The 19081-nt window shown below is 44.6% G+C and overlaps 1 protein-coding gene across 3 annotated transcripts in view; it reads left to right on the top strand.

The window, feature by feature from the left end:
- Positions 1 to 19081, top strand: part of LOC146798685 (uncharacterized) — a 415733-nt gene that overhangs the window by 184017 nt on the left and 212635 nt on the right. For all 3 annotated transcript variants that reach the window (XM_085625984.1, XM_085625983.1, XM_085625982.1), the window contains exons 6-8: positions 16069 to 16345; positions 16666 to 16868; positions 17888 to 18013. In XM_085625984.1, coding sequence (XP_085482110.1) covers positions 16069 to 16345; positions 16666 to 16868; positions 17888 to 18013 — 606 coding nt within the window. The remainder of the gene's footprint in view (positions 1 to 16068; positions 16346 to 16665; positions 16869 to 17887; positions 18014 to 19081) is intronic.

Here is a 19081-nt window from a genome sequence, read left to right as displayed (position 1 = left end):
GCTTGCTAGTGTAGCCCTGGGAGGGGAGGAGATGGGTGCCCAAGGTGGGTGGGACCCCGTAGAGTTGATGCTTGTCTCATTAGGAGACTTTGAGATGGTCCCTAAGCCTACACTGCCTGATAACACTAAAAAGTACAGGCAGAGGGTGACCATCAATGGCCATAAAGTGGAGGCTCTAAGAGACACAGGAGCCAGTATAACTGTTGTCAGCTCCCGGTTGGTATCCAAAGAGCAGGTTGTCCCCCATGCATTCTACCCAGTGGTGTCCGCAGACAACTCTGAGAGCCAATGTGAGGTGGCTCAGGTTCCCTTTGAGTGGGGGGGGGTCTCAGGAACTCTTCAGGTGGCTGTGAGGCCTGCCATGCCTGTAGACTGTTGGGCAATGATTTGGAGAACTATCCGTGGGCTACGGTGGAGAGGAGATCTCACTTAGAGATGTTGGGTCTGCCTGAGTGGGCGTGTGCTACCACTCGGTCCATGGCAGCCAAGGAGGGTGTTGAGAAGGACCTGGAGCCTGAGAGTATGGCCCAGATCCCTGCCTTAGAGAGAAGGGGCAGGGGGCGCAGGAAGCCGGCCCCCTTGGTTCCCACGGCCCAGGAGGGAGCGGACCCTGAGGGTGATGTCCTGGAGCCTACCGGGGAGCAGATCGCCGAACTGGGGGACCTGCCTGAGCTGACCCAATTGGCAGCAGGAAGGGGGCCCACCAGGGAGGAGTTTTATGAGCAGCAAAGAGTTTGCCCTTCTCTTGAGGGTATGCGGCGACAGGCTGCAGCCCAGGCAGCAGGTGACAAGTCTGGTTCACATCTGATTTATTGGGAGAACAGTCTCCTGTATAGTGAGCCTAAGGCTGCTGAGCCGGGGTCAGCCTGTGTGTTGGTGGTACCCGAGTGCTTCAGAGCCTTTCTACTGGGGTTGGCTCATGACATTCCATTGGCAGGACATCTGGAGCAGACCAAGACCTTTGAGAGGCTGGCCACCCACTTATATTGGCCCCAGATGCGCAAGAGCTCAGACGCTCATTGCAGGACATGTGAGACTTGCCAGGCAAGTCGGAAGAGTGGGGGGAAGATCAAGGCCTCACTCCAGCCCTTTCCGGTTGTCAGTACCCCATTCGAGCGGGTGGGCATTGACATTGTGGGGCCCCTGGACCCCAAGACAGCCATGGGAAACAGGTTCATCCTGGTCTTGGTGGACCATGCCACCCGGTACCCTGAAGCCATCCCGCTCAGGACAGTGACGGCCCCCGTGGTGGGACGTGCACTGATGGGGATTTTCTCCCGTGTGGGGTTCCCCAAAGATGTGGTGTCTGACAGGGGGACCAACTTCATCTCCCAGTATATGAAGTCTCTGTGGTAGGAGTGTGAGGTGACTTACAAGTTCACAACTCCTTACCACCCCCAAGGTAATGGTCTAGTTGAAAGGTTCAACCGGACCTTGAAGGGCATGATTTTGGGCCTAGAAGAACCCATGAGGCGTAAGTGGGACGTCCTTTTGACATGCCTATTGTTTGCCTACCGTGAGGTGCCACAGAAGTCCTTAGGGTTCAGTCCCTTTGAACTGCTCTATGGCCATCCGGTAAGAGGGCCTCTGAGTCTGGTCAAGGAAGGCTGGGAGAAATCTCCCAGGAAATCTCCCCAAGATGTATTTAGCTACATGTTGGCCTTCAGGAACCAAACTCAGCATTTCAGAAAACTTGCTGAGGCAAATCTGGAAGCCAGCCAGGAGGAAATGAAACATTGGCACGGCCAGAATGCCACTCTGGTCGAATTTCACCGTGGTCAGAAGGTTTAGGTACTGGCCCCAGTGGAGCCCTGTGCGCTCCAAGATAAGTGGACCGGTCCATTTGAGGTGGTGGAGCTCAAAAGTCCAGTTACCTACTTGGTGGACTTTCGGTCTCCCAGGAACCCCTTGCGGGTCCTGCATGTGAACCGCCTGAAGCTCCACTTTGAGAGGTCTGAAGTGGGCATGCTTCTTGCCACAGATGCTGGGTTGCAGGAGGAGAGCGAGCCTCTTCCTGACCTCCTGTGTGCAGGAGAGAAGGATGAGTCAGTGGAGGGTGTGGTCCTCTCCACCACACTGACCCCTGAGCAATAGAGAGATTGTTACCAGCTGTTGGGGCAATTTTCTGATTTGTTTTCCCTGGTGCCTGGTGTAACTGATTGGTTTGTCCATGAGGTAGACACCGGGGACAGTCCTCCTGTCAAGCACAAGGCTTACAGAGTGACTGACAGGGTCAGTGCCTACATTAAGGAGGAAGTCTCCAAAATGTTTTCCCTAGGGGTGATTGAGTCCTCTTGTAGCCCTTGGGCCAGCCCCGTGGTCTTGGTACCAAAAGCTGCAGCGCCTGGTGCCACCCCAGAACTTAGGTTCTGCGTGGACTACCGAGATCTCAATTCGGTCACGAAGACCGACGTGCACCCCATCCCCAGAGCTGATGAGCTCATAGATCGGCTAGGGGCTGCACGGTACCTCAGCACGTTTGATCTAACGTCGGGGTACTGGCAGATCGCCTTGACTGATGGGGCAAAGGAGAGGTCAGCATTCTCCACACCAGATGGGCACTACCAGTTCCGTGTGATGCCCTTTGGGATGAAGAATGCCCCTGCCACCTTTCAGAGGTTGGTCAACCAGGTGTTGGTTGGGCTGGAGGATTTCAGTGCCGCCTACCTGGATGACATTGCAGTGTTCAGTTCCTCCTGGGAGGACCACCTCCGCTACCTCTGGGAAGTGTTGTTGGCACTGCGCCGAGCAGGCCTCACAATCAAGGTCAGTAAGTGCCAGATTGGGCAGGGTTCTGTGGTGTATTTGGGACACCATGTGGGGAGCGGCCAGGTGGTGCCCCTACAGCCCAAGATTGAAACCATCCTGACTTCGGAGCCCCCCAGGACCCAGACCCAGGTGGGGGCCATCTTAGGACTCACAGGTTATTACAGGAGGTTTGTCAAGGGGTATGGCAACATTGTTGCACCCATGACTGAGCTGACTTCCAAGAAGCAGCCAAAGATTGTGAACTGGACTGACACCTGTCAGAAAGCTTTTGATGCCCTCAAGACTGGCATGTGTTCAGCACCCGTACTCCAGGCGCCCAACTTTGCTAAGAAATTTATTGTCCAGACAGACGCTTCAGAGCATGTTGTGGGGGCTGTTCTGTCACAGATAAATGAGGAGGGACTAGACCAACCGGTAGCCTTCATCAGTAGGAGGTTACTTCCACGGGAACAGAGGTGGAGTGCAATTGAGCGTGAGGCATTTGCTGTGGTTTGGGCACTGAAGAAGCTGAGACCATACCTGTTTGGGACTCAATTCTGGGTTCAGACAGACCACAGGCCCCTCAGATGGCTGATGCAGATGAGGGGTGAGAATCCCAAGTTGTTGAGGTGGTCCATTTCCCTACAGGGTATGGACTTCACGGTGGAACACCGCTCTGGTACAGAGCACGCCAATGCTGATGGTCTGTCCAGATGTTTCGGCCTTAGTGATGAGAACTCCAAAGGGGATGGATAGTTCTCCCCACATTTCAGCTGGAGGGGACATGTGTTAGACCTGGCACCATTGGCGTGGGTCTCCCTTCCATTTTTCGCTATTGTCTCCTCTGTTTTTTGCTGGTGTTAGGTGCCCTGGGAGCTGTGCCACTGCCATTCAGTGCCACAGCACGAATGCTCCCTGTGTAAATATGTCTATGGGAATTGGTATGTCCATGATTGGCTCATTTGGTTTGCCCGTTAGTCCCTGTGTGTGCCCAGGGCTGGTAAACCAAATACTGCTTGTGGGCCTGCAGCGCTGTTTTGCGCCACCCACAGAAGCAGCTGTAAAGCATGTCTCAGACCTGCCACTGCAGAGTCTGCGTGCAGTCCAGAACTGCCATCTTGGCTGTGAAGTGCACACACTTCCCAGCCCCTGAACCTTCCCTTGGCATCATGTAAGTCACCCCTATGGTAGGGTGCATTGTATGTGTAAGGTAGGACATGCCTTGGTGTGTGTAGCATGTCCTGGTAGTGAATTACACCCAATTTAGTTTTTCACTACTGAAAAGCTACCTGTTCTCCATAGGCCAGAATGGGCAGTTTGACTATTACATTCTATAATCCTAACTGACCCAAGGAACATGGTAGAAAAACGAATTTAGTATTCCTGAGCTCAGAACATTAAAATACATGTTTTAGTAGGTATTTTCTTGCCTAAGCCTTCCAGTGTGCTCTCCTGTTATGTGTATTGGCTTTCTGGTTTTGGAGGGACAGGGCAGGCTGCGTCAGACCTGGGTTGAATAGAGAGATCTGCATTTGGAGTATGGGGAGGGGTAGCTCCTTGACCTGAATAGGGCTGTACCTGGCAAGTTGAATGCTGACCCCACCTCCTACTGTGCGTCTGATGGCAGACCCCCTCTCTCTGAAAGGAAGGATGCAGCCTGGTAAAACAAAGTGCTCCTGGACTGAGCAGAACTGGTTCTGGCTGGGTTCAGCGACTTGTGACTCTTTAGAACAAAGACTTTTAGGGTATAAATACCTGTGCCCAAATCCCTACAATTTGTATTGCTCCTGGATGTCAAGACGAAGCTCTGTCTGTGAAACTAAGGAATCTGCAGGAGTTGGACTGCCCTTGTGCGTGTGTGCTGTTTCTTGGGTTGGCCTGCGGTGGTTACCAGTGGACTTGAAGAGGGGAAAGGACTTTGGAGAAAACTTTCACAGATCTTGCAAAGCAATCACCCAAGGGCTAGAAGCGAGATAGCCTCCTGCTAAAGTCTCAGGCCCATCAGACTTCGCCTACAGCCTCCTGATTCCTCCCAGCGAGGATTTCTATCTGCAGGCGAGGCTCCTGTGAGTTCTAGGAACTCTAGTTCTACTACAGAGAAAAGAGTGCTAAAATCGTCGCTAACGCACGTTTGCGAGCCGTGGCAGCCGAGAGCCCCACTTTGGGAATCGCGCTGCTGCCGCCGAGTGCTCGCAACATTGAGATCATCGCTAACGCACGTTTGCGGGCCCCTGCAGCCGAGAGCGCCACCAAGAACCATCGCGCTGCTGCCGCTGAGTGCTCGCAACATCAGTTCCATTGCATCGCACCAGGACCGTCACTCTCGAGTAGAGTACCATTTCTTCGCATCGCAACCTACTCGTACACGCAACAGGATTGTCGCCTCTTCTCCTCCCTCGCTGCAAGGATTCATCGCATCAACGGCCTAGCGTGAAGAAGTTGTCGCCTAGTATCTGCATGCATCCGCAGATCGGCACATCGTCTCCTCCCTCGCGGCAAGGATTCATCGCATCACCGACCTCGCGTACAGAAAGTCATCGCTGCAGCTTCATTGCGACATTTTGTTTGTTTTGCGCCGAAATCCAGGTAAACGGGTCGCAGAGACCACTGCTTTGAACTGAACCCCTTTTTGCACACCTTGAACTATTTTTGCAGCATTTCAAGAATAATCCTATTTTACAGTATTGTGGCTTTTTACCGTTATTGGTCTTGTGTTAAGTCTATATATAAAGATACCTGTTTTTTATAACTACTTGTGTGGTGCCCCTTTGTAGTGTTCTTCACTGTGTTACTGTGTTTGGTCATAAATGCTTCACACACTGCCTCTGAGATAAGCCTAGCTGCTCGTGCTACGTTACCACAGGGTTGAGCAGGGGTTATCAAAGGGTGTAGCCCCCTTACTCTGACTTAGGAAGACGGGTCCATACTTGGACAGTGGCCAGCCATTGCCAACTAGAGACCCCCATTTCTAACAAGGAGGTACTGAGTTCAGCTGGAAACTGCAAGATTTATTTGAAGTAATTATTTCTTCACAGTTTCCCTTGGAGAGAAGGGTGAAGTATGACCAACTGTCAGTTGGCAGCTTTTGAATTAGTTGGGCAGAGGGTATCTGGACTGTTTGCACTCTCATTACGTATTTTATATATCTTGTCATGAAAGATTTTGCCGAATTCATCAGAGTATTTTATGATAGAGTTGTTCTGAATGAGTCAGTGGTTTGAGTAGTATAAGCTTTTTCAATTTCAGTAGTTTTTCATTTAGTTTTTGCAGCTGTTGTTTGGTTAGTGAAGAATGTAGACTTTGTATTAACGTTTTTATTTTTGTATCTTTCCTGTATAGTTTTAAGTTCATCTCATTTTTGTGTGGATTGCTGCCTTCATTTTTGTCCTCAGGATTATAGATTTTTTGTCTTTCAGCGTTAGGGCTAAATGAGGACCATTCTTTGTTAATTTTGTTTCGGATTCTTCATTGGTTGGGGGTGGTGTGGATTGGAACCTATTGGTGTAGATGCATTGCAATAGGTTTAGTTTTCCCAAACAGTTTTTTTTTGTGTTCTACACCCATTCATGTTTTGGCTTCATTTGTGCTTTCAAAGACATTTTTGTTATGTCACTAATGGATAGAAGAATGTGCTGTACAGAACTGTCAGTTTAAATAGGTTCTAATAGAAAGTGTGTGGTTAGATTTAATTAATACTGCGCTCCAGTGTGGCTTCTTTGAGGTGTGAAGGCTTGTTTGATAGTTGCACTAAATTGCTTCCAAGAAAGAAGAATGAAAGGGGTTTGAATGACCCAGTCATTCACATCCACTTTACTTTTGACGGGGATATTTGCCTGAATTTACAGTTGGAGTTTATTTCCTCCCTCCATTATCCATCTCATTATATACTCCCAGCTGCTTCTGACAAATACTTTTTCTCTGCATATTTTGCAGCTCTTCACTTTGGGTCATTTTGTGGCACCGTTTTGTGAGGGTTTTAGGTTTTACTCCCATGATGACTACGTGGTTACTTTATTGGTGAGATTTGTATTACACAGCCTCTACTCCAACTTATGGGATGCCTCTGAAGTAGTTCTGCAAGGCACCTCTACATCCCATGTCACTGGGTTGTTGGCACTGTTTGGCACTACATTAAAGCACACTGAAGATTTTGTTCTTCTATGCATTTCTGGTGCTGTACCTACTATTTTTAATTCATTAGTCCTGAGGAAAGCCTAATATCAATGGCTCTCTTTCTTAGGGGCCGAAAGGTCAACTTTCATATTGCTGGTTTGGCCTAAACATGTGACTGTAAGTGTTTACAAATTTGACCTGCCTTACAAGCCATTGGTTCACTCTAACTATCATACCTTGGCTTTCCAGGCAGCCAGTGCTAGGTTTTGTCCTTTAGCTTTCCTTTTAATGTGATGGTAACTTTACTCCTTGTGTGTGAGACAATTGAGCACTGCACACCACTTAATAAGATTATTGTAGTACCAACATAGTATTTGAAATAGAATTTCAGTCAGTATTCATTATTGACCCATAGTATTGTTATATCTGGTTTATCCCTTATCTGACACATTTATTGCTCTTGCAGTTTTCACAATTTGCAATTTTCTCCCTTGGAGCACTGAGGACCATACGTTTTTGCTTACAGTGCTTTGAATGAGGCTTCATTGTTGTTCGTGTTGAAAGTACTGTCTCCAAATAGTAGGTAGTTGTCCTATGAAAGCAATGTAGGGGTCTTGAAGCTAATCAGTTCTTATTAGAAGGCATTGTTGTTTCTTGGGAAGTGGTTTCTTACAGTGGTGTTTATTAAGCATGAGTTTGAAATCTGGATGTTAGATTTCAAGCATCTGTAGGCTAGGGTGTGCAGAGGTAGAAGGGGGATGCAGATAATGTCTTCTTTGTGAATTATGGCTACTCTGCATCATGGTCTATTTTTCTATGCTTTCAAAATATTTTATTTCCTTGTGTAATCCTCTTGCCCTTGAGTGGGTGAACTGAGTGCGCAAGTCATGTCTTGCTGAAGAAATGTTGCGATTGTGTCAGCAGCGGATTGTGCCTTAGTTGTCGCAATGCACCAGTTTAGTAGAATACATTTTACTTTTTTATGCAGAGCTTTGGTAATTATTTCTTTTTATTTTGTTTTTTGTGAAAGGAATGCCTAGACAAGCTTGTCTAGTAGAAAAGGATGTATTTCTTGAATTCTTCATCTGTGTTTCTGAAAGAGGTTTGGGATTTTTGGTTATCATGCTGTTCTGAATTATGACCCTCTCTGTGATGAGTGAAGAAGGAGAGATCAGATTAAGATAACTTATTAGAGGGATCACAGTTTAAGGCGAGAGACCGACAGGGTCAGTCAATAGGGGAAATAGCTGGCCATAAGGTTTCATGTTTTTTTGTCCTTCAGCTGCAGTTGAATTTAAGAGTACTTTTTTATTGCAGAGTGCCCTCAGGACTGGAATACATTTGTGTGCACCATGGCTGGCCTGCAAAGGTTCTGCAACATACCTTGTGACGTAGAAGTAGTTTTAGGGATTTGCAGTAAGATAAACTTGGTGAAAATTCCTACTTGGGCAGCAGCCTTATCCTGTGCCTGAAATTGTTCCAGTGGGGGTAACTTATATTTTTGTATTTTAGGTGAGATTGAGCTGGTGTTATTGCTTCACTCCAGGTTATTCTTCTGTACGTTTAAGTCAGGTTGAGAAGAAATTAGGGATAGGATTCAACAACAGGCGCATAGGTCGATTTCTTAGTGGAATGGGTTTGGGTTTTGAAATAGTTGTTTCAGAGGTGGGAGTATCAGGAGAGGGAGATATAGTAAGAATAAAAATTGGAGTAGAAGCAGTGTGTTGGGAATTAAGCATCTTATTCTGGACTGAGTCTTTTAGTGTTACAATTACTGTGGAGAATTAATACAGATAAATATTAAAGAATTGCGCCACAATCAATGAAACAACTGTTAAGGAGTTCACTTATTTGATTATCATATCCTGTAATAACTAGTTTGTGACCCTGTGGTATTATGGTGTCTTATTTGTTTTGTTGAAAAGGTTGAAACACCAGTGAAATTATGATTCCGAAAAAAGGATGGGTCAGGGAGGGGTGATAAAAAAGAGAAAGAACTCTGTGGTAAAAACAAACTAGGTTTAGGATTTTTTGTGAGAATGACATTCACCGTGTCATCCTTTAGTGTGCCATTCAAGGTGAAAAATTTCCAGAAACAGATTAGACAAAACAGGTTGTTAGAATCAGCTCACCAAGTTTGATTTTCATCGAATGTCCATAGATTCTTTTGATATGGTATTTGTGTTTCTTAGCTATTATAGATGCAATGATGACGAGAGAGTGAAGAGTAGTCAGTGTCGAGTGGGCAGGATTTGCCCTAAATGCCAGTGGTTGTAAACATTCAAGTAGCAATGGTTACAAATGGGTACCCAGGTGCCCAAGTCATTAACATGTATGTGCAAGAACAGAACTACAGGGTGTGCATAAAACAGCAGAATATTGCCATGGGTGTTCTCTACGTAGCATAGAGCATTAAGATGTGGAATTCAGTACAGTATGTGCAATGCGTATATCCATATGGGCATTTTCTACATTGAGTGCATATGGTATTAAACATCGTTATATAAAGGTAATATATTAGGCATTAGACATTTAAAGGTACTGGTACCCCAATTGCAAATATTCTTTATAATGCATAGCTCAGGTTCTTACTAGGCTTAGTTGTTTGTCCTTGTTCTGTTTATAATTTTCCCTAAATTGAAGCAGCTTTTGGGTGCTCCTGATAGATATGAAAATGTCATTCTATATCTTGGCTGCATTTTTGGAGCAGGTCTATTGTCTTGTTATTTCTTATTTGATCTTCTTTGTCTGTTGTCAGATGGTGTCCTAGCAGATGGTGTGCCGAACGCCACCAGAAGAGATGACCCTGTCAGCTAGATAGGCAGGAGTGCCGTTCATGATGGCTTTGAATATGATGATGTCACTGATTTTGAAGATGGTGCATGCCACAAAGGGGGAGGCAGTGGAGTACCATCAAGGTGGAGCAGAGGTGGTCATATTTCTTCAACCCTTGATGAGTTTTGCTGCAGCATATAGGATGGCTTTTGGGGGCACCGTGCGTTCTGTGAGGTGCTAGAGCAGTTCATTGTAACAATACAGATTTGAGGGTATGAGGGTTTGAACGGCAGTACTTAAGTCGCTCTCAGAGTTGAACACCTTAATTTTCTTCAGTAGAGATAGTTGGTAGCTGGTCTGTCTGGCCTGGCTTTCTCAGTGATGTGGTCCTTGCAGGTGAGATTGGTGTGTACATGAATCCACATGACTTGGTGTGGGGTGAAAGTTGAGGCTCAGATCTGTTCAGGTTCATGTCATTCAACCAGGTTTGGACAATTGGTTGCTTTTTGTCCTTAATGAATAGGATCAATTCTGTTTTGGTCTACTAAGCTTCACGTAGATGCTGGACAACCAAGCCTGGATATTATACAGGTAATATTCGAGTCAATGGGTGTCTGGAGTGGATGAGACTTTTGAGTAGAGTTGTTCATTGGTGGTTTGCTTGTGAATTTTGATTCTATTATCAGTGAGTAGAGCCCCAAGAGGCTTTATGTAGAGACTGAAGATGATGGGGGGACTAGATGGAATGGGGCAGCCACAAGTTGACTGTTGAGGAGGCAGAGTGCAGCACTGATTACCAGTGTTAAGCCACCACTCTTCTGACTGAAGGTAAGCAAACACGAAACTGGTAAATGCCACTGTCACTCTCATCCCTGGAGAAAATGGTGTGAGAGAGAGAGAAAGAGAGAGTTGCTGTTGGTCTGGTCTTATATTAGTGCACATTCAGTCTCATATCAAAGTTCTTTACTATGGCTTCTTACTAGTGAAAATCTTAAATAAAGCATAGAAACATATATTATATCACCACAAATATTCAAGCTTAGTTGTGATTACTCGGTAACACTACATGTTTACTTTACACAACCAAGGGAGTTCTAGGAATCCTCCCCAGACTCAGGAGCATCAGCAATAAACACACATGCGGATTGTCAACAGGCATGGAGAAAAACAGGTAAATCGTAATGCCAGGGAATCTCGAAAAAAGTAGCAAAATGGGACCAGTAAGAGATCAAGGAAACACAACAAATGTGAAAGGGAATGCTAATGGTGAACAAAAACATTTCGACAATGATGAGCCCTGCAACAAAGGAAGTTGCATTGCAAGTTTTCCCATCCAACTGATTCTACTTAATCTAATCTAACCAGGAAGTGCTGACACTGCTCTTACTGTTGTCACCGCCTTCCCAGGTCCACTTTCCACCTTCTCTCTCTGCTCCATTCTGAAATTTTTTTCCTGCTGTTTTCTGGTGTTTGCTTAGCTCTGTCTTTTTTACTGGCCTTACTCTCAGGTTCCTGACACTGTAGGACTCCTTAGGTAGTAGGGATCTTCAGGGCCTTGGCGGTGTCCATGTGAAGAAACGGTTTTTTGTTGAATAGGTAAGTGGAGAACCAGTGAAGGTCATTGCCACTGTATATGATTAAAAAATCAGGGTGTGGATGAGGCTTGGAGGTTGGTTCGAAAATGATTGAGTGTCCAGCAATTTCCGGAGGCAGGTTTCACTTTTATAGGCAGGAATATCTGTGATTAGAAAGGTATAGTCTTTGAGGTGTAAAACAGCTGTCCCCGTGCTGCAGCATGATCTGAAGCTGGATTCATAGTTCTTCAAGAGATGGGTGGTGATGATGTAATTTGTGTGTAGACTTTTACAATGATTTTGCAATGAGGTGCCGATGAGTTAGAGGCCAGCGGTATCCAAAGTCATCAGGGTCTTTTGTCAGTTTCCTCAAAAAAGGGAGCATCTGACTTGTCTTGATGGCTTCTGGGAAGAGATCTTGGGTGAAGAAAGCGATGACAATGGACAATGGTGAATAGTGGTGGACGAGCTTTACAGAGAGGGTTTTCATGAAGGACATGGGTAAAGCTTCATCTTCACAGGAGTTTGCTTTGATGGAGTTGAGGATGCTGGCGAGGTCTGACAGAGACAAGGTGTTAAAACATGACCATTGTGGGATTCAGCTTGGAGATGTGGTTGTCAGAGAAGAAGTAGGCTTGGTGTTGTCATTGTTCTTTCGGATGACTTTATTCTTTGTGGCTCCACACGACAAAAGACAGATTTTGTCACAAGACCCACCTATTTTTTTGATCATGCATTCATGTGCTCATGCAGCTTAGAGTAGGGACTTATCTCTGTTTGTGAGTTGAAGTTTCTGAAAAGATGAAGTGTTGCTGATCACTTTTTTTGTTTATATCAGAAAATAAATGGTTGGCAGTTTATTGGGGTAGGTAGTTGCACTCAGGATAGAGGCACAGCTTGGATCAGGTACATGCTGCAATTTTAGTTTTAAACAGTTGCCTTGTAATGATGGTCGCTCCTTTATTGTAAAGTTGTGTCTGGAGTTATATTCAGAGTGGTATCCAGTTCACCAATGTTGTTTATGAGCTCAGGCATTGTGTCCTACATATATCATGATTAGGCTTTCCTGTTTTCATTTTCTATTTTTGGTCAATTCTGGTGGTTTTTTCCAGTGTTTTCAAGTGATTTCAATACCTTAAAAAACAGTGGTTATCAGTGGTTACACATTTTCGCACAATTAAAAACTACAGAAACAGTGTTTTTCGGATGTTTATGAAACGTTTTGCTTTTATTATTGCTTGCTTTCTGCACTGATAGATCATGGTATATAGTGAGTGTAAGTATAGTGTATATGAGGTCCAAATAGATTTTTGCAAATTAAATTTATTGTAGTACACCATACAATACTTCTTCAGTGAGTCTTTGGTCATGTGCGCTCACTCTTTTCTTCCCATGTAAACTTCTGTGAAAAGGCCCTCTCAACATTGGCACTTGAGATGGGGAACGGCAAAATAGCCAGTACACAATTTGTTAACTCTGGCCACTGACATAGCTTTCCATGCCAATACTGGTTCACTTGAAGATTGCGATTCTCAGGGCAGGGTCTGCAATATTTGCGCTGATCTGGGCGCTGATGCCCTCAGAGTTATTGAAGCGGTCAAAAATGATGCAGCACTTTTGAAACTACTGAGGAAATTCCCCTTTATGGAAGAGATCTAGAACAGAGTACCACAGTGATGTTTCATTGACTTCAAATGCCATTGGTGGTGAACGGACATTTCTGTGCATCATTGCAAGCCATTTCTCATACATTGTAAAATAAAAGTTCCTGAATTGTTCTTCACCATCGCTTTGCTTACCAAGTGGCAATCACTCTAACATGGAACATGTTGCAGTGCCAAAGTCACTAAAGGAGTCGCTCATCCTACTCTCAAGGAGATGTTTCACATCTACACCAATTATGTCCACTACAGCAGTTATATTTTCCTGTAAAAATCTAAGAATGCAGTAGTGTACTTTTTTTCACCTCACTATCAATATGTGACCAAAGATCCTCACATTTCTTGCCTTTGGAAGCATTACTCAGAAAAAATTCCGTAAATGGTTGCCACATGGATAATATAATATATACAGTTGTGATGACTCTTTCTTTGATGCCACACAAAGCACGAAATGATAAATATTTGTGTTTTAGTTCCTGTGCATAAGAAAACAGTGTATCACAGGTGTGTGGAATTTTCCAAATATTCTAGTTGTCCAAGGGACAAAATGCCACTGAGATCTACATGTCCTGTAATATCCACTTGTCCCACCTACCCCCGTTCCACATCAAACCTAAGGGCTCCGGCTGACAGAGAAACATTAATATATTTTTGCTTTATTAAAATCAGTAAACCATTGAATGCTGTGCAATAATAATGCTAAAGGAAAACTTGTCAAGCGATATTATCGCGTCCCGGCCCCCATGCGCCCCCTCCCCTTAACCCTGACGGCAATTCTTTTATTTCTATTCCCCTTTTTTTCCATTTTTTTGGCTGTGTATTTATTTCCACAAAATACATACATTTCAAACCATACGTAATGTACTAATTTACCGTCACCCTTGGCTGTGTATTTATTCCCACAAAATACGTACATTTCAAACCATACGTAATGTACTAATTTACCGTCACCCTTGTAAAAACGTATGGGTGGGATATAAAAGGTGTCAGCCAGCGTGCCTCCTGCCATTTCCCCCTCACTTTTGCAGCTGGCCAGACGTGAGCCCTACGTTCCTTGCGAATCATCGGTAAGTTGTATCGAAAAAGAAACAGCAAAGTTGGGAGCTTCCTTTAATAATAAGAATCGTTTTTTCGCCAAATGTACCCTCTTTGCAACATTAATCAATTGTGTAATGTATATTTGTCGGTGTGGTTACGCAGTTATGGGCTGAAAGTTAATAGTTCACTATTCTATATTAGGACTTTAAGTTATAAATTGCAAGTCACCAACGGATGTCTCTTTTGAAAGCATTAATCTGCAGATCTGTTTCCATCTGCGGTATGAAGGCTCCGGACCCGCGATGTTAAACCCGCGTTGCGATGGCAGCGCGTGAATCTGAATTCGTTGCAATGGGTGTTTCCCCCATGAAGCGGTGGTAGCGCAGCACGCCTGCTTGCGATACGCTTTTTTGACGTCCTCATCTGAGGCGCCTAGGCTTTTGTACTAATTAATCTACCCACGCACGGTTGCTAAAAATATAAATAAAAGAAAATCGCAGCACCTCCGTCACAATATCACACAATTCAAGAGGGCAAAACTGCTTATTTTACCTGAATGCTTATTGCAAGCCTCGTGGCGGCCACGGACTACTGCTTGCAGAGGCTGAGTGACGTTTCACTCCCCCAGCCAATCACTGGCTAGAGCCCAGTCATGGGCTGCTAGCCAATCAGATGCCGCCAAAGGCTCTCTGCAAGCTTCGGATTGGCTGTGAGCCCCAGAGTGCCCACAGCCAGTTGTTTTAACGTGATTAATGTCTACATGTCCTTCGGACATAAATAGACAATAAATCTTCTTGCCCGTCAATATAAACAACATGGTTCGGGCGTCGGGCGATATGATTCCCCCACCCCTGGTATCAGAATGGACTAAAAGTCAATAGCAATCCTCATTAACTCTGAAGATTGTAAAGATACTTTCAGCATACCATCTAACAAGTGGCAAGGATCTCTTACAGGGAAGCACTTCAGCTCAGGTATCAATTTTGATAGGCCATCACACAACTTTTTCATATATGTAGCTGCATCACTGCAAATACAACCAATATCACTCCAATCTTTGTTGAACTTGGAAAGAACCTTTTTTGCAGAGCATTCCAAGTGACACTGCGTTCTGTGTTTTCCAAAAGTCTGGTTTCATGTTTTAACCACTATCCCAGATGCTTGGTGATAGTGCTCTTTTCACATATACTTGACACTATACCTTGCATTGAATGTTTGAAGCCTGAGGTGTTGGCAATTCGCCTACTATCAATACTGACTCACTAGAAACTGGCAGCTGATGTATTAAGGGTTTTTACCCATTCTCTCTGGGTAAATGTGATGACACATATTAGGAAAGATTCTTATGAAACCAGCCATTTTACCTATCAGTGAAAGAATCAAACCCAGCCAAAATATCAAATATGATTTTGATATTTCCTGATTCTCTACAGTTCATAAAATAATTAAACAAGTCCTAAAACATGCTTCTAAACCCTACATCTTTAGACCAAAGACCACAAAACTGAAAAAAAATAATGGAAGAAGAAACAATATTTTAGTAGCATCCCTAAACAACAAAACTCAATCAGAATAATGTTAGCCCAGACTTTCTTACTGCTAGCTTGAATAACAAAGTTACATTGTATTGGCCCCTACAGGAAGAAAAAAATGACTCTTTCACTCACTTTTTCCTTTCTTTGAATGGCATTTAGTTTGTGGTTGTGCAGGTGTTTTTTCAGTGTTGATATGTTTTCACTGGTAAGGGCTATTTCTCTTTCAGTGGGGTTTTTATCAGTTATTATAGCTTTGAACCTAAAACCGGACAGCCTAATTATGATGTATGAACCATGCCTCTTTTTAATTGCTAAATCATTCACTGATTGCTAATGTGAATATTGTGGTCCTATGCCATTGCGTCTTGTGCTCTTCTGCAAGATAATCCACACTTTTAGTCATGACAGTGCTCCCTCTCTATTTTGGGAGGTTCCAAAAGCAACCTCCAAGCTACCCTTTAGAAAGTGAGGCTCCCAGAATGGGTCAATCCGGAGCCCAAACACCTTAAGTGCAGACAGTGAAGTGATAGAAATGAAACAGTAATAAAAACACCCAATACTGAAAGGTGGTCAATTGGCAGTTTCTTTCCCATACTTTGACAGTGCCTTTCTGTCACCCAACAGCGACAGCTACAGATGAGTAGAAGCAACAGTCCCTTGGAAGCCCCCCAACGGAGAGAATCACCAGGGTTTCCTTGGCAAGAAGAGCGTTACCCAGTACAGCGCTCCACCACCCCACACAGAGTGGTCCGTACATCCCAGACTCCATGGGGCCAGGATGCTCACTCTCCGGCCAGTGTCAACCGACGTTCACCTCAAAATGGGGGCAGCACTTGTACCAGAGTCCCAGAAAAGTCTCAGGAGGTGAACGGAAAGGAGCCACTTGTACGGGAGAATGAAGGTAAGAACAAGTGAACTCCATTAGCAGGAGGAGCATTGGTGATGTCTATGGAAGGCAGTGACACCTCCTTGTCAGCAATTTCATAGCTTGCTTCTCCTTCCAGAGCTTGGTGGTGACTTGTGTTCTTACAGCGCTCTGTTCTGTTGATCCATTCTTCTGTCTATTTATTGCACTTATATTTTTTGGTACTTTTTTACTTTTTCCCGATTCTTCTACTCCTTTTAATGCTTTTAGGGTTGCTTCTTGTTATCTCTGTTTGGAGGTGCCTGTACAGTGGGTACTCGGATGGTGATGGTCACTCTTCTCTTTGTGTTCTGCAGAGCTTAGATGCACTGTGTCCCAGCTGGAGAGCCAGTTACAGACACAGCAATCCGAGGAGCAGGTTCTCATCCGGAAATGTCAGGACCTGCAGAGACAGCGGGATGGGACTAGAGGTGATTTGACAGCGCAGGTGCAGAAGGCTGCTAAGTTGCAAGAGGAACTGCAACGCCAGGCTGTGCAGCAGGAGCAGAATGAGACCAAGGTAAGATGGCGACCCTGAGAGCAGGAGCAACAAAAGCTGTGGCGAGATGGGTACAGCTGTAACAGAGCAAAATAGGCCAAGGTAAGAAACCGTAGGAGCTAAATTAATGCTATAGAGAGTTTAACTGAAAAAGCAGGAGGCATCTGAAGCCAATGTGAGGAGATGAACACAACAACATTCCAGCAACAAGGAGGAGGAGAAATTGAAGGGACAGATGTAGAGAAGTGAGTAAGGGCCCCATGTAGTAAAAAATCATTTTGCACTTACCAAATAGCAATTTTTACCAAATGCCTATTTGGTAATCGCAAAATGCTGTGTTTGTAAGGAATCGCCAAAGATTTACCGATTCCTTAATATCACCAAATAGCAATTCGGTAAATAGAGAATTGCTAATAGGTAATACTACTCCAGTTTTGTATCAGCTAATTTGCAATTACCTAATTGGTAATTGCAAATTAGGTAATGCAAAGCCAAGGGTGCCCGGATGTCTAAGGCCCCCCTGAAGCGCACAAAAGAAAGTGCACATGTAAAACGCACACAAGCCCTGTAGGCATGTGTGCGCTACATGGCACTTTGAAAAATGCATTTTTGTGCATTTTTCAAAATTTGCACATAGTTACCATTGACTTGAAGTCGATGGTAGTAGCATTTTCCTAAGGCACAGTTTGCATTTAGAAAATGTGCTAAGGAAATCGCAGTTTGCTATTCCCTATTTCTAAACTCAATTTTAGGTAATCACAATTTTTGCGATTCCCTAAAATTGCGACTACAAAGCCTTTCATACATCATGAAAGGCTATTTTGCTTTCGCCAACAGCCAAATTTTGTGATTCAGACCCTTTGGGAATACAAAATTGTTTTATACATGTGTCCCTAAGAGATTTAAATCCGGCAGCAGTCACATTGTTTTGGCCATGGAAGTAGGGTATTATAAAAACACAAGATCTGCGGGGTTTTGTAGACTTGGCTAATGGGCAATGTCTTTCAGACTCTTTCATCACTGTTTGGTTTTTTCTCCAGCGCATCACACTGGAGCAGAAGCTGAAGAACCTCTCTGAAGAGCTCAAGTGCCAGAGACAAAACTCGGAGGCAACCAAGCACAATATGGACCAGAGGATAAAGCAGAAAGAGAAGGAGTATCAGCAGGTGAGAATACAATTACTGAATAGGACCAGCTCCCTGTTTATTAGTCAGCTTGCTCTATATACTCAATGCTCGTACAGAGCTTTCCTTTCACAGAATAGGCAAGTTTAACGCTGTAAAGCTTTGGTTGTCCTCAATCGCGTGACTGGGTGTCATGCACATGTGGGGCCATTATGAAGGCATGATGTTGCCGTCACAAGCAATTTAGGAGCACAAGAAAGTAGAATAAGTGCCACTCCACACCAGTCAGTGGTAACAAAGTCACCCTTAGCAAGATAAGAACCAAGGAGTTTAAAACATTAGAGTCTGATGTGTGGCCTATTACTAATATGGAAAGATGATGTTAGAGGGCATCAGAGATTATTTGTGTACGGTTTAGCCCTGTAGAGCTCACATGGAAGGGATTGTGCTAAAGAACTTGAAATCTCCTTAAGACGACATACTTGCAGTTTTAGTGTGCAGCAGTAAGTGAAATACCCTGGGGTCTAACTTTCCAAAGGTAAGAAATACCAGTGGCGCAAGCATTTGTTGAAGTGTGCAAGCTGCTAGTTGTGTGGATGCAAGAGTTGTTGTGGGAGTATAGATGGCCTCTGTAGTAAGCGACACAACCTGCTTCGCCTTTCCCTGATCAACGCCAGTGAGAGGTGTGGCAGTGTGGGAGCTTGTGCTGTGGAGCAGGAGTAAGAAGGAAGTTGGTGCTCTTTAGAAAACAAATGGGGGTCAGAGACTGTATGGGGGCTTGATTATCCATGTTTGGAGGCTAATACTAGTAACTGCTCAGATCTGCTATGCACGCCTTGCTTCAGTCACAGCTAGAGCCACAGTATGTTGCATCAAGCATGCTGGCTTGCTGGGTTACTACCTGAGTGCAGAATTGCATTCGGAATGCAGCAAGGCCATTTTAGTGGCTCAGTAGAGAAGGAGCCTGATGACACAGCTACACTCCACAAAGTCAAAGAGACAACAACTCACTCCAGGGGCAAATGTAAAGGAGATGGAATATCATTATTTGTCTTTGTTCTCCTCATCCCCTCCACAGTTTTTATTAGACATTTCTGTTTGCAACTATAT

Source organism: Triturus cristatus, chromosome 9 (genome assembly GCF_964204655.1).
Source record: "Triturus cristatus chromosome 9, aTriCri1.1, whole genome shotgun sequence".
Lineage (NCBI taxonomy): Eukaryota > Metazoa > Chordata > Amphibia > Caudata > Salamandridae > Triturus > Triturus cristatus.
The sequence above is the reverse complement of the archived record's forward strand: the minus strand, read 5'-3'. Positions and strand labels throughout refer to the sequence as shown.